The sequence below is a fragment of the Octodon degus genome, unplaced genomic scaffold, assembly GCF_000260255.1.
Source record: "Octodon degus isolate 3935 unplaced genomic scaffold, OctDeg1.0 scaffold00206, whole genome shotgun sequence".
In the NCBI taxonomy this organism is placed as follows: Eukaryota; Metazoa; Chordata; class Mammalia; order Rodentia; family Octodontidae; genus Octodon; species Octodon degus.
Genome location: NW_004524782.1, coordinates 1,088,205 through 1,107,724, shown reverse-complemented (window position 1 = coordinate 1,107,724; position 19,520 = coordinate 1,088,205). Strand labels below are relative to the sequence as shown.

Here is a 19,520-nt window from a genome sequence, read left to right as displayed (position 1 = left end):
ATGGCCATGTCCTCCCAGTGCCGCCAGCTGCTGAGTGACCAGGGCCGCCCTCGCTCGGCTGCACCCAGGGACCTAACTGGGCAGAGCCAGGTGCACCAGAGCCGACAGGCGGAGCTGCTGGCCATCATCAAGGAGCCTGGAAAGGAGATCTGACCCCCGTAGGCAGGCAGCAAGAGCGCCACAAGCCGGCTAACGGGGTGCATCACCCACGCCCGCGGGCTGGTTCGGGAGCACCTCGTCGCCCAGACCAAGCCCTACACCAGAGACGCAGCCTCCGCCCACGCTGTGGAGAAATCCATTTTGGAAACGCCCACAGTTCTTTTCTGCCATGGTTCACTACGCTCTGAACCGAGAAAGAGAAAAGATCTCAGAGGGAATCCGGGTTCGCACCTCACGAAGTGAGGTCCGCCCAGGGTTTTGTTTTTTTTTTAAGCATGGATGTAAAAGATGCACTTGTATTGTTTTACAACAAACCGTTGTTTGTGCCCAAGATCCCAGCGTCTCCCTTTAATCTCTGTTGAACGGTCTACTCTTCCCCACCAGTCTTTGCTCACAGTCGCAGACCCTGCTGCCCCCTCACTTGGTTGGGCACTTGGCGGCTCCGGCCCATAGGGCGGAACCTCTCTGCTGATGCATTTGCATGAATTTTAAGGCTTGGAAGTCAGTTCTATTTTTTTTTAGTGGAGTTTTTTCCCACAATTTTATTCAGAAACAAAAAGCAATGAGACAGTTTCAAACCAAATTGATAGGACAGTTTCAATAATTAACACATTGCATACATTCTTCCTAGTGGTTACTTGTTGTACGAGATGCGGACATGATATCCTATTTACAAACACCATTAGAACAAATCCCTCTATTCATTAAGAGAATGTAATTATATATCTATGCTAACCATTTTGAATACACAGATACAAAATGGACATTCATCTGTATACCTTTTTTTTTTGTTAAGTTCCATTATGTGAATATTATAGGTGTGTTAACTCAGCAAAATATTCTAAAAGTTCACAAATTATAAATACAGAAGAAGAACAACCGACCACACCTAAAATGGCCCTGGACACTTTCACACGAAGACTGTGCAGGTTTCTTTCTGTGTTTGCCCTGTTGATCGAAACATCTGGAAGAAAATGACTAAAACTGTTTGCATCTTTGCATGTATTTATTACTTGAGGTAATAAAGTTTAATTTCATCAATAACAACAAAAACCCAAAGCTGTAAAAGCCACTGGAGTCACACAGGGGAACAGCTCTATAACACGGGCCTCTGAAGGGCTAATGACCACAAAAGCCAGGCAACAAACATGAAGGCAGATTTTAAATTAAAAGGACAATGTGCTATACAGCTATCACATTAAGCCACTTTTGTGGCTTTTGGAAATGACTACAAAAACCAGGCAACAAAAATTAAAGCAGACGAAAGGGTTTGCATCAAAATAAAATAAAACAAAGGAAGCAAGGGAAGCAATGAATCGGATAAAGGGGTAAACAACAGAGGGGAGAAAAGCTTTGCAAAACATACATTGGATGATGAGTTAATATCCAAACTATGCAAGAAACATAATGAAATTCATAACAAGACAACAAGTATCCCAAGTGAAAATGACCTGAGGGATCACTTCTCAGAAGAAGACACACATGGTCAATGGGTGTAAAGAACGCTCAACACCAAAATTCTGTGATGCTTTGGTTCACAAATTCAATGCTCACTGTGACTGTGGCCCCAAACCAAACTGCATGAGACCAGCATCAAACTTCCCCATCAGGTCAACATTGACCCTTCCCACTGCCTTTGATTGGGTTTTCATCCGACTGGAATTGTGACCAGAATCAGATCATCATGTTCATGAACCGAGGCACCAGTGTGCACCAGAAAAACCTACATGAAAAACAAAATGCGGGGCTGGTGAGATGGCTCAGTGGTCTAAAGCACCTACTTGGAGCAAGCTTAGCAAAGCACAGGGACTGCGGTTCAATCCCCCAGCATCACATGCCAGCAGCCCCGCCCCCTGGTGGGCTGAGCTGGCCACACACACACACACACACACAAATAAATAATTTTTTTAAAAAATAGCAAAAAAAAGAAAAACAAAATGAGATGTCACCTCCACCCAAAATGAGATGTCACCTCCCCCCTGTTGGGACCGCTATGAATCAAAGGGGAAAGTCAGGGCTGGCCAAGATGGGGAGAAAAATGAAGCTTGTACCTCTGTCTCGGTTACTTTCTTTAGTTGCTGAGACAAAATACCCAATGCTCAAAGTTAAGGAACGAAAGGTTGATTCGGCTCACAGTTTGTAGAGGTTTCAGTCCGTAATCCGGTGGCTCCAGAAACAGCATCTTTCTGCCCATTTTAAATTCCAGCTAGGCTGCTGGGATGAGAGTGATGCCACACGCCTCAGGGAGCTGATCACACACCCTTAATCCCAGCACCACACACTCTAGATTCAGCCTCCTCTGAAAATCCACCCTCTGTGACTGCATGAGGCTTTGAGGGCACATCTAAACACAAAACGTAGCAGATTCTTTTTTTTTTTTGGCAGAACTGGGGATTGAACTCAGGCCCTTGTGCTTGCCAGGGAAGCGCTTATTCCACTGAGCCATCTCCCCGGCTCCACGTAGCAGATTCTTGGAGGAAATGTAAATCAGTTCTGCCATTGCGGAAAGCAGCACAGAGACAGCTCAAAAGCTAAAACGTCCACTGTAACATGACCACCAATCCCATTTTGGGGCTTATGCATGGGCAAGAAAATGAAATCAGTATCAGAGAGACAAACCAGCACTCCCACGTCCATGGTGGCATTATTCACAATAGGCAAAGTGCAAAGTGAACCAAATGTCACGATACATGGGTGACTGGATCAGAAATAGTGACACAGCGTGTATGCATGCACATACACTCTCTCACATACACACACTGCACATAACATAAGTTGGAATATCATGTAGTTAGAAAAGAAGGAAATCCTTCCATATTCAACCACAAGGATAAAATCAGAAGATATTGTACCATGAGAAATAAGCCAGGCATAGAACAGATTTTTTTTTTTTTTTTTTTGGCAGAACTGGGGATTGAACTCAGGCTCTTGTGCTTGCCAGGGAAGCACTTATTCCACTGAGCCATCTCCCCAAGGCATAGAACAACAAATGTCACATTAAATCTTTTTGCATGAAATCTGAAAAATCAAACTCACAAAAGTAAGAGAAGGTTGGAGGCAGAGGCTTGGGGGAGGAAAGAAAGATGAGAGGTTGATCAAAGGGCACCAAGGACAAATCAGTTCTGGAAATTATGCAACAGCAATTATAGTTAGTATGATGTACTGCACATTTCTGAATTGCTAATAGAGTAAATTCCTGAAAGTTCACATCACAGAGCAACAAAAGCCAAATACTTCTAGATCTAAAACAGTCTTGGATTAACACCAGCTGTGCCAGGTCCAAGTGCAGAGATGTTGACAAACATGAGAGGTCATTCAAGTGTTAGCCTGTCCCCAGTGTCCTCTTCTCCTTAGTGACCACATCCTTAAGAAATTCTCCAGGAGAGCATTGTGGTGGGATCTAGGCAGTAGCACTCTTGATATGCTTGGAATTGGTGCACCAAGGCCTGCAGATACAGAGTAGGGACAAAGAAAATCCAACAGGAGACAACCTGAAGGCAGTGTGGCTCTCTTGCAAAGCATTGCATCTACAGCTTCTGTTCATCTGCAAGATAATGACATCAATCACAAAAATGATAAACTGTTGAAGTGGCTATCCACAAAAATCACATTGCATACTAAAAGTGTCTGAGCTTTTATTTGTCACTTATACCTCAATAGGCCAGAAATATTTCCTATAGATATCTAAAGGCAACACAAAAATTATTACAGTTAATAAATGAAGAGAAACTGCTGCTGTGAAGATCGTGGGTGATAAGTGTATTTCTCTGACCCCATGTGTGTTTCTTCTGTCCTCTTCTTGCCTCCCCTGTGGGCTCCTTCACCTCAGCGTGGGCCCTTCTCTCTCCCCACTTCTTTCTCCAGCTCTCTGCCTGGATTCCTATGGGGTTTCAGAAGGCTTCTAAAGATTACTCTCTTTTCTTAGAACCCTGTTCTTTACAAAGGGCTGCCTTCCTTCCAGTTGTTCCATGTAGTGTTCTGGGACTGTCCCCAGTGTCCTCTTCTCCTTAGTGATCACATCCTTTAGAAATTCTCCGGGAGAGAAGCATTGTGGTGGGATCTAGGCAGTAGCACTCTTGAGATGCTTGGAATTGGTGCACCAAGGCCTGCAGATACAGAATAGGGACAAAGAAAATCCAACAGGAGACAACCTGAAGAAGCCCATGAGATCCAGTGACAGGGGTGAGTAGAGTAGGATGCAACTGATTCTCAATCCTGGTCCAATGAAAAAAATCTTGTTGGGCACAGTACAAATATCCTCTCAAAGAAAGAAAGCAAGTGGAGCCGTGGCTGCCTAGCTGTGCTTTGGTGCCTGGTCTAGAAGCCACCACCCAGTGCCCACTTGGCCCAACTCTCCTCCCGTTTAGAGAACAGAGCCCAGAAAGTGAGGCATTCTGAAGAGAGGGTCTCTCCAGATCAGCACACTGAGGAAAGCAAAAGCCAGAGAATCACATCAGAAAACAGTGACTGTGTTAGGACCAGCAAGCCCTAGCAACAGAGGTGCAAATGGTACAAGTGCTTTCAGGGACCCAGAACTAGGGACTGTGGTCTGCAAGACAGGGAGAAACACATGTCTGCTATAGCTATGACCAGTGAGAGCTGGGGCTGGAGAAAACACTGGAGCAGTTCTAGAGCAGGCATTATACACACAAACACTGAGCAGCTCATCAGTTGCATCCCTAGGTAGAAAACCAGAAAGAACTACAATACAGCATGGTAAAAATCCCAGAAATTCACAACAACAACAACAACAAAAAGAAAATAGGAAAAGCCATCAGACAAAAAGTCAAGTAACATGAAAATGCAAGCCTATCACTGTAACAGCAAAGTTCTCAACTAGAGGCCAGGAGAGCTGGGGGTGCAGTCTTGCAAGCCTTAAAAGAAAGCAACTGCCAACACCAATGACTACAGCCTGCAAAATGATGCTTCAAAGCTGATGGAAAGATAAAAACCCCTCTGTGGCCTGGATAGTCTAAAGAAATTCATGACCACCAAATCAGCATTGCAGAAAATCCCCAAGGGATTCTAGCCAGAGGCCGTGAAGTCAACATCCCCAAGGAACCCAAAGGAAAGGATGAATGCATTTAGTTGAGAGAGTCATTAAATACAAAATAAAAAGGAATTGTCACTTACAAATGAATCCTGGGACAGGAATCCATGAATACCTATCAGTGCTAATGTTCAATGGCAAAGATCTTAACTTCCTAACCAAAAGACAGACTAGTAGATTGAATCAAGAAACAATTCAACTTTATGACACCTGCAAGGGACACATCACATCCACAAAACACACACACACACACAGATGACAAGCGAGAGGCTGAAAAATGATGCTCTGTATATCGAGCCCCAAAACAAGCTGTAGTAGTATATGTCAGAAAAGTTGGACTTTGAGCCAAAATGGGCAAAGTCACTTACTAATAGAGAAAATTCAACAGGAAAAGAGAACATTTGTAAATATGTGTGCACCAAATGCTGGTGAATCTTAATAAGATGAAAATGTGTTGAGATAAAAGAACACATACACACCAACATAGGCCTAGTGTGGGGATTAAGGCACCAGTCTCACACATAGGTAAACCACGCAAAAACTCAATAAATATGTCCGAGTTGGATAATATCAGTGAAGAAATTGATGTTTAAAATATCTATAAAGTGTTTCATCTAACAATAGCAAGACACATTCTGTTCAGCAGCCCATAGAACTTTCTCTAAAAAATACAGGGACCGGGGAGATGGCTCACTAGAATAAGTGCTTACCAGGCTGGGGAGATAGCTCAGTAGGATAAGCGCTTGACTGGCAAATGCAAGGATCTGAGTTCAATCCCTGGTTCCAAAAAAAAAAAAAAAAAAAAAAAAAAAAAAAAAAAAAAAAAGTGAAGACTAAAAAATACCATATTTAGGCCAGCACACATTTTTTAAATAAATGAAAAATAATTGAAATAATTATTTCTCTTGAGTTGTACCAAACCACAACAGAATGAAACTAGAATGTGACAGCAAAAGAAACTACAGAAAGTACATAAATGCATAGAAAAGAAATGAGAATTTCCTGAATAATCAGTGGCTAACAGAAGAAATAATGAGAGAAATTTTTTAAGTTCTTAGGTCAAATGACAATGGTGGTGCAAAATACCAATATAAGTGCCATATAATGGAAGTTGTTCAAAGAGGAAAGTTTATACCTGTGAGTACCTGCTTTAGAAACATAGAATATCACAAAGTAATGAGCTAGTGATGCATCTTTGGTCCTAGAAAAATAAGAGCAATCCAAGTATAAAACATGGAAAAGGAAAATAATATGTAAGTATCAGAACATAAATCAATGGAATTGTGACTAAAAAACAATACAAATGATCAATGAATTGAAGAGGTGCTACTTTATAAGAATAAATAACACCACTAAACTCTAGATAGATGTCTTACTTTTCTCATTATTGAGACAAAACACTCCACACCTAAAGTTAAAGGAGGAAGGATTTCTTTTGGGCCATAGTTTGTGGAGGTTTCAGTGACCATAGAAGCCCTCTCTCTGTGCTTTACATTCTATCCAGGCTTCGAGCCATAGGACAGGCAGCACTCACCCCCAGGGAGGGCCTCCCCATTAGCCACTCCCAGAACTGTGCCAAACCAATCAGTGGACTGCTTTAGCAATCACACACCCTTATTCCCAGTATAACATGCTCTAGATTCCACCATCACTGAGGAACCCCATCTATGACTGCATGAGGCTTTGGAGTGACATCTAGGCACAAGCCTTAACAATACACTCATAAAAAAAAGAAGATATGGTCTTCATCAATGTAATTGGAAATATAAAATCAAAGGACACCACTAAACTCCGAAATGCAAGAGGATTAAAAAAAAAAAAACCTTTGGAAACATATTCTAATAAATTGAAGAATCAGGAAGAAATTGATAAATTCTTAGACACATATGACTTACTTAAATCAACTGAAGAAGATATAAAAACCCTGAATAAATCAATAACAGATAATGAAATCAAGGCAGGAATAATAACTCTACTAACTAACAGGAGCCCCGAATCTGATGGATTCAGCCATGACTTTTACTATAACCTCAGAGAATAACTCCAGTAGTCTGAAACTGTTTCATAAAATTTAGGGGTAAGGAATGTGGCCAAACACATTTCTTAAAGCTCACATTACTCTGATACCAAGTGGAGAAGGACTGAACAAAAAAAGAAATGTACAGGCTGGTACACTTAATGCATCATAAAGATCATATATTGTGACCAAGTTGTCTTTATTACAGGGATTCAAGGGTGGTTTAACCTCTGTAAATCAATAAATGAAATGCACCACTGTTATAGTTTATGTTTCAGTCACCCCTCCCCCTCATCCTCATGCACTAATAGACAGAGCTTTTGAAAGGTGATTGGGATCAGTGTGATGCTTACCAGTGGATCATCCCACTGATGAGTTTATGGTTAAATGTGACGTTGGGAGGTGAAGTCTAGTCAGAGCAGGGGAATGCTGGGGGTGTGACCTGGAAGGATTTCCCTCCATTCCTCCCCTCTTCCTTGTTCACTCTCTGCTTTCTACTTCCATGCTATGAGCAACCCTCCTCTGCCATACCTCTGCCATGACCCTGGCCTGAAACCTCTTAACTTCAAGCCAAAATACATCTTTTCTCTTTAAACTGTGGGAATCAAATACTGTTTCAAATCATTAAGACAACCATGTAAATAGAAGTTAGGATTAAAAAGATATTATCCTCTCAATAAGTAGAGAAAAAGGCTTTGATAAAATCCAACTACCATTCATGAAAAAAAAATGCTTAAAATAGGTAGGGAAAGACCTTACCTCAAACTAATAAAAGCCACTGATGACAAACTCAGGTCAACAGCAGAGTGAATGGGAAAATCTAAAAGGAGGAACAAGACAAGTGTGTACATTGTCACCACTCCTGTTCAGTATAGTACTCAAAGTTTTAGCTGGAGCAGTCAGGCAAGAGTAAAAATATGAAAGGATAGGAATAGGAAAGGAAGAGGTCAAACTGGGAGTTATATGATCCCTTTCATAGAAGACTCAAAAGCTTCAAATAGAATAATTTTAAAGCTAAAAAGCAAATTAAGCAAAGTGGCAAGATCTCAAACCAGTACTTTCAATTCTATTGTCTTTGGCCATACCAATAATGAACCTACAGAGAAAGAAACCAGAAAAATAATCCCATTCACAATAGGGTAGCTCCGAAAAGAATTAAATTTTTTGGAGTCAACCTAACCAAGGAGGTGCAGACCTCTATTATGGAGACCATTGTTTGAAGAAAGAGACCGAAGATGACATTGGGAAATAGAAAGCCATCCCCTGCTGTAGGAGACTGGCAGAATAGCCACATTACCAAAGAGATAGTAGCATCCTTCACAGCAAACCAAAATATATATGAAACCAGAAGAGATCAGAATACTTAGAGCACTTCTGAGCAACATGGGCAGCATCACAGTCCTGGATTCCAAGTGATAGTATGCTATGGCCATTGTCATGGTTTGGGAATTTTTGCAAGGCAAACAATATAGTACATGACATGTTTTATAATATTTTATGATGAATCACCCAAAGAATTATATACAGCAAATGCGGGAAACCTATCCACACACTAAACACTGAAGAATCCAGCTGAGGGCCTAGAGCTCATGACAAAGCTTCCCACAGTTCCAGCCCGAGGCCTAGAGCCCACAACAAAGTCTCATGCAGGCCCACTTCATGGATCTGTGCTGGAAAGACCCAAAGGTCAGTGATGGAATCTAAGAAGTTTGTGCCAGCGGGGTCAGGGATCTGTGCTAGCAGGCTGTGGGATCTGAACTGGAGGTAGGAAGCAACACTTAAGGTAAGCACCAGAGCTCCCCAAAAGTAACTTAGACATCCTCAGCAATAGTGAGGTCCTGAGTTTCTCCAGCAACGAGGAAAGCCAAGTTCCCATCAGAAAAGCCAATGTGACAGGCTTCTCCATGAGGCTGAGCAGCGCACCATCTTCCCCTCCAGAGCCAGGAAGTGATGCTCAAGATGAGGACCAGAGCTCCCCCAAAGTTCCTCAGGTAAACCAGCAGGACAAGGTCTCCCAGCAGAACAGCCCAAGAGAACTAGCAGCTTCCAACAGCTCCAACACCTTCTCCAAACAACACCCCTAAGAGCCTTTTGGCAGCTTCTCCTGTTCTTCCTTTTATGCTGATGACAACAACCCTCAGGTGGGCCTCCCTCACCCAACACCTCATTAGTTTGATTCAGCTGGGTGTAAGAAGTTTAGCAGCAGTTAGAAATCCACTACAGCAATAAAACAAGGTGGATCTACACAAAATAGGCATTGAACCAGTGAAATAGAAGACTCAGAAACAGCTTCATAGACCTTCACTGTGTGAAATTTGATAAAGGTGCTAAAATGAATTGTCTTAGTTACTCTTCTCTCATTGCTGGGACAAATACCCGACACTCAAAATGAAGGAAGGAAAGGTTTATTTAGCTCACAGTTACTGGAGGCTTCAGTCCATACTCAGCTGGGTCCAACGCAGAGCAGCACATAGCAGAGGGCAACCTTTCATGGCGGCGGCAAAGAGCAAGAGTGACAAGAGAGGGGTAACAGCAGCTCAAGCAGCTGGCTTCTCTTCCCACCTTACATTGTAAAGCAAATTACCTGCCCCAGGGTAGGGGAAGTACTCACACCTATGGGTACTTCCCAGTACTTACCCACGTATGGGTAATCCCAGCAGTACTAAAACCCATAATCCCAGCCTTGGATCACACATAATCCCAGTGGACCATGAGTTAACACAAACTCTAGAAGTCCTCACCCCATGAGTGCATGAGGCTTTTGGGGGACAACTAGACACAAACCATAACATGAATGATGAGAAAAGAATTCCTCTTTAACAAATGGTGCCAGGAAATCCAACCCCGGCATCACCAGCTTCTGCAAGCTTTTTGTACAGACATGAATCATCATCCTAAATGTCTCAACTTATTATTGATTTCTTTTCATTCCTACTCCTCTGATCTCTAGAACAATGGCTTCCTCATGACAGAGACCGGGATGTGTGTCCTAAGGCACCCCCGGTGCCCACAAATATAGGGGCACATGGTACGGACTCAGTGTTGGTTATCAAAGTAGTCTATGCAGAATAGGAGAGTGTCACCCCTCCGTAGATCATTCAGGAATTCAATACATGCATTGTGGGCTGAAACTAGTGGGTGCTACAGAGTGACAAAAACACACATGATCACACAGACATAGACACAGAATTGCACACACTTCAGTAGCACTGTAACTCAAGCCTGGAGTGTGATCGGTGCTTGGAAGGGGAGGATGGCGGGAGAGCATCGCAAGAGAAGAACGGCGCATGCGGGTTCCAGTCCGGGCGTCTGGCCAGTGGCTATGTTGAGAGCTGCGTGGAGCAGGCAGAGGAGGCTCTGGAGAAGAGTCCAACAGGCCTCCAGCCCAGAATTAGCCTTTACCCATCTCTGCCCGTGGAGAGGACATGTGCAGGCAGTGCGTGATGACGGAGTCTGCAGTCACATCCTGGAGGCTGGTGTCAGGAGAGATGAAGCAGCAGTGAGGTGGCTTCAGTGGTCAGGGGAGAGACGAGGCCCAGGAATGACTGTGGTCAGGATGGAGAAGGACTTGGTCCAGCTCAGGTTCAGGAGGAAAGAAAGATCAGTTAGTGATCTGTGAGATGAGGGAGATGAAGGGAGGTTGTAGTGAACACGCCCTCATCCGGCTTTATATGTGGGGCCATCAGCCATGAGCATCACTGGACCCCAGCAGTGGAAGAGGGCTCAGCATCATAAAGGGTGATTGCTCATGCCTGTTTGCTGGCAGTTCTGGGGTCATCGTGATGGAGGTGGCTGAAGGGATGTGGGGTTCGCAGAGTTCGCTCACTTGAGAGTTTAATTCATGGCAGTGTCCAAGTTCACTTGTGGTCTTGCCACCTTCTTCCTTTGGTACTTCATTCTAAGTGAAGAAACCAGAGCTTTTAAGTGTGGGCATTCTGGGAACTGTGGACAACTGTCACCTCACCACTGGGATAGAGTTGGAGAAATAAGGATTATCCTGTTCGGTTCTCATCACCCTCTCAGCCATTGTCTGGCCCCCAGATTTCCGGACTCCTTTGAGCATCCCAGCACTAGGCATAGGGGGTCCAGTGGTGGGTAGAAGGCCCCCCACCCCTCCTCTCCTACCCTGGACAGCGCTCACCTGAGGAAGAAGAGGCAGAGCCCAAGAAGCAGGATCTTGACAGCCACCTCCACAATGGTTACCAGCACCACCTCGGCCATGGGCTCTGATTTCCCTACAAGAAGGTGGGAGAGGCCGGGTTCTGCTAAAGTGCAACCTCAGTGTCTCCCTTTGCATCTTCTAGGGGAAGTCATGGCTATGGACCCTTCAGGCTTCCCCTCATCTCTGGATAAGAGATGACCCCATGAGACTGGACCGTTGTGACGCCCGCTCCAACTGCTCTACAATTATAAGGAGAAAACATCATTTTCCTTTCAGTAAAAATTTAAACTTTTGTTCATTGACAGATGATATAAAAAAAAATAAAAAGGCGCAGACCTAGGGACTGGGGTTAGATCCCTGGTGGGCCATGCCAGCCGTGCCCCCAGGGAATGCTGAGATGACTGGGACTGGGCATGGTCCTGAGCACCTGTATTGCCAGCGCTGGGGAAGGTGAAAACAGGAGGACCACTGTGAGTCTGATCTGTGTAGTGAGACCCTGTAGCCCCTGTAGACCCTGGACTAAATACATAACAAAAGAGAGCAAAAAGGCAACTCTGTGGAAGTCAGAGTGACAGACACCACCAAGTCTTTGAGGCTGGGAAGAATGTGTCCCACAGGACGATGTGCTCTGTGTGATAAGGGTCTGACTGCAGTACATGCAAGGGCCCTCCTGGATCAAATGACAGAGAGCCCATGTGACCCAGTTAATAAGTGCTCCTAGGATTGGACAATGAGCCTGCGAGGAAGATCTACAAGGGCCAGCACCTACATGAAGCCATTGCCATTATCCTTAATTTTCAGCTTCATGCTAATCAAAACTGCAATGAGATGCTCTTTCATGCCCACCAGCAAGTCATAGTTTTTGTGAAAAGGAAAACAATAATAGGGGGAAGATGCAGAGAGCTTTTGAATGGAACTTTGGTGCTTAGGACCCGGCTGGTGGGAAGGCAAGGTGGGGCCTGCACAGCAGGACAAGAATTAGAGATTTGTTCTAATAGTGTTTGTGAACAGGCTACCATGTCTGCATCTTGTGCTATAAATAACCACCATGAAAACAACAATCTGCAATGTTTTAATTATTGAAACTGTGCTAGTAATCGGTTTTGAAACTGTCTCATTGCTATTTGTTTCTCAATAAAATTATTTAAAAAATAAATAAAAATTTAAAAAACGCATTTCCTTTAGATACCGCTCTACACAGTGCTGTTTATTACTCGGCTGATAGCGATGTGCCCAGGGGAAATGAAGCCATCTGCTCAGACAAAACATTTGCACTAATGTGCTCAGAAAATATTTTTCTTTTGAAATTTTCATTTATTTGGCACAAGGTCTTGCTATGCAGCTCAGACTCATAGTGATCCTCCTGTCTCAGCCTCCCCAGGGCTGGGATTACAGGCATGCACCACCACCCTTGGTTTGGTGTGGCATGGGGCATCTGGGGTTCCAGGACCAGCGTGCCATGTGGTACTACGCATTGAACCTGGGTCCTTGTGCTTGCTAGGCAGGTGCTTAGACCACCAAGCTACTTCCCCAGCCCTAGAAACATTACTGATAGTAGTTGAAGAGTAGAAACAACCCTATGGTCTGTCTTTCACCTGGTTAAGTGGATGAGCAAAATAAGGTCTCTGCAAAGAAAAGAAGAAGAAGGGTTCTTACTGAAGTCTTAGGAAGGAATGAGAGGCACGGGGAGATAACCCAGTAGAATAAGTGCTTGCCTGGCAAGCTCAGGGTCCTGAGTTCAATCCCTGGTATCACACACACACACACACACACACACACACACACACACACACACACAAAAGGAATGAATGACTGACCCACGCTACACGGCTGACCCTAAGCAATGTGATGTTGCTTGAAGCAGCCAAACACAGAGGGCACAGTTTAGACAATTCTACTTCTCTGCTGTGCTCAGAGCAGGAAATGTGGCAGAGACAGAGTGAGTCACAGACGTTAGAAAAGGAGAAGGCGCAGTGCCGGCTTTCCGTGTGCAAGGGTTTTTCCTCACGAGGGGTTTGAAAAGTTCTGGAATTTCATAATGTGGAAGCCACACATCGTTGTAAATACAACAAAAGGCCAGGTTTTTGTACAGCTTAAGGCAGGCAGTGCTGAATGTAATGCTAGTGAATTTTATCTCAATAAAAACATGCATATACACTTTTAAAAGTATACAGAGGGGCTGGTGAGATGGCTCAGTGGTCTAAAGCACCTACTTAGAACAAGCTTAGCAAAGCACAGGGACCGCGGTTCAATCCTCCAGCACCACATGCCAGCCAGCCCCGATCCCTGGTGGGCTGAGCTGGCCACACACAAATAAATAAATAAATAAATAAATAAATAAATAAATAAATAAATAAAATTAAAAAAAGAAAAGTATATAGAGAAGTGGCGAGTTTTACCAAATCCTGAATTAGAGTGCAAGGGTCTCTGTGAGGGTGGGAGATGTACCTTGGTATAGCTGTCAGGCTTAATTAGCCCCGGGTTCAATCCTCAGCACCCAAAACAAAATCAAATCCAACAGAAAGGTTTCGCCACGCACATGGTGGATGAAAGCACTCCCCCAGCCCTCACTGCCGGAAACCTAACCCGTCCACCCTTCCGGTTGCTGCTTTTAGGAATTTCCCACCCGCCTACAGACGCCTTTGTGGCTACGGAACTATTTTGGTGGCAGAAGGAGGCTGGTGCATGACTCTGTGCACTGGGAGGATGCCTGTGGAATCAGCGCTGTCTGTGCAGCTGCCCCGCAGCCACCGAGAAAGGATCCTCTGTGCTCCTGACACCTGTGACCTCTCTGGTCCCTGGGGAGGGACACGATGGGGCTAAGCACAGCCTGCATGGATGCTTGTCACTGGGGAGGACAGGACTGAGCTACTGGGCATAGATTATTGTGTGTTTCTGTGTGTTCTGAGAGAGAGAGAAAGAGAGAATGAGAGAGAGAAACAGATAGACAGAGAGAGACTGAGAGGGAGAGGGAGAGAGAAAGGGAGAGGGAGAGAGACAGAGAGAGGGGGAGGGGGAGAGAGACAGAGGGAAAGAGAGACAAGGAGGGAGGGAGAGAGGGAGGGGGAGAGAGAGAGAGAGAGAGAGAGAGAGAGAGAGAGAGAGAGAGAGAGAGAGAGAGAGAGAGAGAGAGAGACTGTATTTCTTTCCAGAAGTACTTAGGTCAGAGCTACAAGGGGACTGAGAGGAGGGTGGAGGTGTTTCCAGGAAATGGATGAAGAGCCTAGAAAGTCTGCTTGTGCCATGTGAATGTGGCTCTGTCTTGTGGAGGCCAATAGGACAGGAGGTGAGGGGGAGGCCTGAGTGGGACAGGAACTTGCAGCGGTTAAGGGGGCTGTGCATGGGGAGGGACCAAGGTTCGTCACCAAGGGAGCTGTCTCACCAGATTGTGCCCAAGAGGAGGAGAGACCTGGCCCTGCTCTAAGCTGAAGAGGTCCTGCCACTCTTCTCTAGCACAAAGAAAGTTCCTGCGTACCTGAGCTGGGTCCCGGGGAGATATCAACTGTGGAGCTCCTTGTGGAATCTGGGATGGGAAGATCAGGTTTTACCTTCTTGTTGGGGTGAAGAGTGAGATAAGACAGCAGTTCTCAAGTCACCCCAGAAATCATATACCCACAGAAAGACAGGACCTGTGCCCCCAGTTCAAGTGGCCAGCCAGCACATACGCACCCCTACTTCCAGCCCTGGTCCTGTGGTTCCTCACCCCTCACCCCCCAGGGACCCAGGCTTATTGGCCCAGTTCTCACAGGTGACATTGAGCTGCACCGTCTTCTCCACGATCACGCCAGCTCCAGGCAGAGTCACCTGACAGGTGAGGGTGGTGCCATGGTCCTGGGGCTGTGGGGTGAGCATGAGCACTGGGGAGTTGGTGACGGTGGGACCCAGGTGTGACACAGAGGGCCCCTGCCAGGAGAAGATGGGGGGAGTCCCGTGTTCACAGGCCCAGGGCACAGAGCAGGTCAGGTTGCTGGGACGGCCAGACTCTAAAGGCCCATGGATGAGGATGTCAGGGGTATGAGTCAGGGCTGGCGAGGAAAGGGAATGCGGGGTCAGGATGGAGGGTCCATGGGGGGATGGAAAGCTTGAGCCCTGACCCAGCTCTTCCTGAGCTCTCAGGGCTCAACCCCCAACTTCTTGCAGGCTAGAAACCCATTGCAGCCCTGGCCTGTGGCCACCATGACCTCTGGTGGCCAGCCTGGACTTACAGTCTCACCTGTGACATTCACAGTAAGAGGATTCGGATAAAAATTTCTTCCAAAATTTTCTGGGTGCATCTGAAAGAAGTAAGAGCCACTGTCGCGGCTCTGAGCATCCCTGATGAGAAGGGAGCAATTTCTGGTCTGTAAGTCCCAGAGGAGGCGGAACCTGCCCTGAACCTCCCCTGGCACTTGTTGTTGAGGGTTGTTTGTGGCTACTGGAGAGTAGCGAAGACGATCAGACCCATCCCGGAGCCAGGAGCCAGTGGCAAAGTCACGTAGGGAGGAGAAGCGGAAATAGAACTGGCAGGGTAGAAGCGCGCACAGGCCCTCCTGCACTGACACCAGATCTGGCATGTATCTTGGGTGCACAGCCAGAGACCCTGTGGGGGAGATAAGATTCAGCTCTGTGTAGAGGACCCAGACCCCCTCCCTGAGCCCACTCACCTGCCCACAGCAGGGCCAGCAGAGGCAGCAGCATGTCAGATGCGCAGGCTCGCGGGCATTTGCGGGTGAGCACAGAGGGGAGGAGCAGAGCTCGGAAGCACCGTGGGACACGGAGCAGGAAAGAACAAGAGACACCAGTGTCTCAGAGAAGAGCTACTCAATCAGTCACGTGACCAGAGCCGCTCCTCTGGGTAGCTGGGGGAAACCCCATGACCAGTGACCCCAGAGGCCCACACAGGCAGGACCAGAGCAGGAGCAGGCACCACATCCTGTTGCTGTTGTGGGCACTTCCTTCTACATTTGGTTCTAGACAAAATCTTGTATCCCATCCTACTGGTCTTTAGGGCTTTAAAGATGGCTATCCTGTCTTCATTGGGTCTGCTTGGGACTTCAGAGGTCCCCTGAGGCATGAGAGATGGGGGCTCTGGGTTCCTTTTGTGCTTCTCTTCAGGCTGAGGGGCTCCAAGTGGCCTTTGATTGCACCAGAAAGGGGCCTATCCTGACCAGCATGAGGAAGTCACAGTGTTATTGTGAATTCAGTTTCTCACTTGTGTGCAGTTTCATCACTCTGGACATTTCTCAGTGATTTAAGACATTTCGCCTTGCTGTACCATAATGAGGGTAGAAGCCAGGGATGCAGCTGGACACTCTACAATGCAGAGGATCCCCCCACCCAAGAAAGAGTCTCTCGGCTCCATGGATCTACAGTGAACAGATCAGAAGGGCTACAGCCAACCCTAGAGCCAGCCAGTGCTTCTAGGTGTGGAGTATTGGAGATTGTGTTTGATATTTGGGGGGTAAAAGATGAGCAGGGGTCTTGGGTCAACCATTAGAGGCATCGATCCAGCCATCCATCCATCCACTCATGCATGCATTCATTTATGCATCCATCCATCCACTCATTCATACACTTTGCAGAATGAGAACATGCTCTGCACTGGGGCTGGTAGCAAATGCCCTAAACTCTACTCATACCCTTAATGTGCCACCTATGCTGGGACAATCAGACAGGCTGCCAGTGAGCACTCCATAGGGCAGTGAAGAAAAGGAAGGGCTGGTGGTTGTGTCTGCCCCTTCCCCATCTGGACACAGTGATCAGACTGGACATGGTCTATGCTCTAAGAGGGCTGAGGGCCTATTTCAGCTTTGGTCAGGATGCTCTATGCAGGCACAGGTCATTAAGGAAGCAGAATGTCCATGGGGAAGAGAAGGCAAGAGGGCTTGTCTTGCCTCCTCACATGATTGAGATGATACTGACAGTTTTGACATCTGCACAGGGGCTGGCGTGGAAGCAAATCATAAACGTGTAGATAAACGAGCCACCCTGCCTACACCCAAAAGACACAGAGCTGGATGAGTCCCTCTGTGGAGGCTCCAGCCGTAGAGGGCAATCACCTGACAGAGGAGGCTGGGCCTCAGGCCCCGGGCCTGTGTGCCGACTGTATTTTTTCATTGCAGAGAGATCTGGCTAACAGAACTAGCCAATAGCTACAGAGGGCACATGGTGCCTGGAAGTTGGCCTTTCGTTGAACTCTAACCCTCCAGCTCAGTCTGGCTGTCACATCCCAGGAAGCCATACCCGCATCATCCCAAGACTGGTACAGACAGCTGGGCACAGGCCCTGTGTCCCAGAACACACTGACACTATTTAAACCAGCTAAATATGTTGGCATCTTTCCAAGGAAAGCCACCATAACACCACCTGGCTGTCCCTTCCCTGGCTGCCCCTCACCTCAGGCCTGGGTGGTCCCCTGTGCTCCTCTTCTTGGGAAGTATGTGTAACAAACCGTCTTCCTCATGGTCATTGGCTCCTGGTCTGTTGGCCTCGTTACACCCGATTAATAATAATAAAACCTATTATTTAATGTGTGATAAAATACTTCAGGCTGAGCAGGAGCATGGTGAAGACCACCAAGCTCTTGGAGGTGAGGGTACCCAAGCCTAGAAGAAAGGAAGGTGGGTTCCCCCTCCTGCACCAAGGTGTTGGCTGGCACAGGATGTAGATTCTGGGTCAGAGCTGATATGAAGAAGGTGAGGAGAGAAAAAGAGGAGAGAGAGAGAGAGAGAGACAGAGAGAGAGAGAGAGACAGACAGACAGAAAGAAAGAAAGAGAGACAGAGACAAAGAGACAGAGACAAAGACAGAGGAGAGAGAGATAGAGACAGAGAGAGAGAGACAGACAGACAGAAAGACAGACAGAGACAAAGAGACAGACAAAGACAGAGGAGAGAGAGATAGAGAGAGAGACAGACAGGGACAGAGACAAAGAGACAGAGACAGAGACAGAGGACAGAGAGAGAGACAGACACACAGACAGAGAGAGAAAGAGAGAGAAAGAGAGAGACAGAAACAGAGATACAGAGACAGATAGACAAACAGACTGAGAGACAGACAGACAGACAGACAGACAGACAGAGACAGACAGACAGACAGACAGACAGACAGACAGACAGACAGACAGACAGACCCAGGGACGCACCCACAGAGGACAGAGCTCCTGATTCTGTGGAGAGCAGCTCTGTCTTCCCCTCTCTCACTGCGGCCTCCCTCAGCATCTCACTTTCCTTGGGTTGTTGCAGTAGGAATACCACCAGCTGGGTATGGGGCGCAGCACAGATCTCACTTCTCAGAGCTCTAGAGAACAACAACAAGAAGCAGTCCAGCAGATGCATTTGCTGCTCAGGGCTGTTTCGGCTGCCTTCTGCGTCCTCGGATGGCCTTTCCTCAGTGAGTGCACGGCGAGAGGAGAGAGGCAGGTGGAGGAGGGGAAGGAGAGCGAGACAGCAAGGGAGAGGTTCTCCCTTGGAGCCAAGCTGGTGTGGAGTAACTGCATTCTCGTTGGCTCAGGACCCCACCTTCCTGACCTCATTTAACCTCACCCACCTAGTCACAGCTGTTTCCAAATACAACCAGATTGGGGGCTAAGCCTTCAACACACTCATCTGGGGGAGACACAAGCTTTCCGGTCCCATGGATCTGCACATTCTATCCTTGTGTCCTATCACGTGCAAAGAAAGGAAGTCGCATCAGAAAGTGCAGTGTGTGCTTTCTCTTTCAACTTGAGAGGAAGTTTTCCCTTCCCCGCCGTCCGCCCTGGGAAAGGCAACTCTCTGAGTGCAGCTGTACTTTCCAGGCCGAGTCATCCTCGAGTCTCCACCCACACTGCTTGGTCTGGGTGGTTGGTGGCCACTGCAGAGCCCTTGCCAGGCTTGCTCTTGTTCTGGCACTGGGAGCCACACAGATGTGGCTTTGTCCAGCCACCCAAGGGTAGGGGATGGCATAGGGTGTGATGCGCAGGTTCCCTAATCCTCAAGGACAAGCTCACTTCAAGCTTGAAATCTTAGTACTCAGTCCGGACCCAGGGGAGGAGGGACTCAGCACTCCACCTCTGCATGAGGAGCTCCTCCCTGATCTTTGGTGTCCAGGTTCCTCCTTTCAAGCAGCCAAGGGCTTCCGGGCCCGAGGAGTCCTGACGGCGAGGTGAGAGGT

At 46.8% G+C, this 19,520-nt stretch overlaps 1 protein-coding gene and 1 pseudogene across 8 annotated transcripts; one reads left to right on the top strand and one right to left on the bottom strand.

Moving 5' to 3' along the window:
* LOC101589111 lies at positions 1–402 on the top strand (annotated as a pseudogene).
* A 3,261-nt stretch (positions 403–3,663) lies between these two features.
* Positions 3,664–16,170, bottom strand: LOC101588709 (sialic acid-binding Ig-like lectin 13). Of its 8 annotated transcripts, none has more exons than XR_002818826.1 (7): positions 16,032–16,170; positions 15,602–15,967; positions 15,135–15,413; positions 14,864–14,911; positions 11,368–11,461; positions 10,629–11,124; positions 3,664–4,265 (listed from the first exon to the last, which is right to left on the bottom strand). XR_002818826.1 is itself a non-coding variant. In XM_023704885.1 (7 exons), exons 1-6 carry the CDS (start codon positions 16,063–16,065, stop codon positions 11,061–11,063), a joined length of 885 nt encoding a protein of 294 aa, XP_023560653.1. In that variant the 5' UTR covers positions 16,066–16,170; the 3' UTR covers positions 3,664–4,265; positions 11,053–11,060. The 8 variants fall into 8 exon arrangements, 7 of the variants coding, with proteins under 7 accessions (XP_023560653.1, XP_023560655.1, XP_023560652.1 ...); XM_023704885.1 differs by having other exon boundaries at positions 11,053–11,124; XM_023704884.1 differs by lacking the exon at positions 3,664–4,265 and having other exon boundaries at positions 10,044–10,803; positions 11,053–11,124.
* Positions 16,171–19,520: the final 3,350 nt, after the last annotated feature.

Bases quoted from the DNA above. Each gene is read 5' to 3' on its own strand.
- LOC101588709 (XM_023704885.1), bottom strand. From the start codon at position 16,065: ATGCTGCTGCCTCTGCTGGCCCTGCTGTGGGCAG. The intron at 14,912-15,134 runs GTGAGAACTGGG...TTCCCATCCCAG, and splicing joins GGTGCAGCTCAATGTCACCT to ATTCCACAAGGAGCTCCACA. The intron at 11,125-11,367 runs GTGAGCGCTGTC...TTCTTCACTTAG, and splicing joins CTCTGCCTCTTCTTCCTCAG to AATGAAGTACCAAAGGAAGA.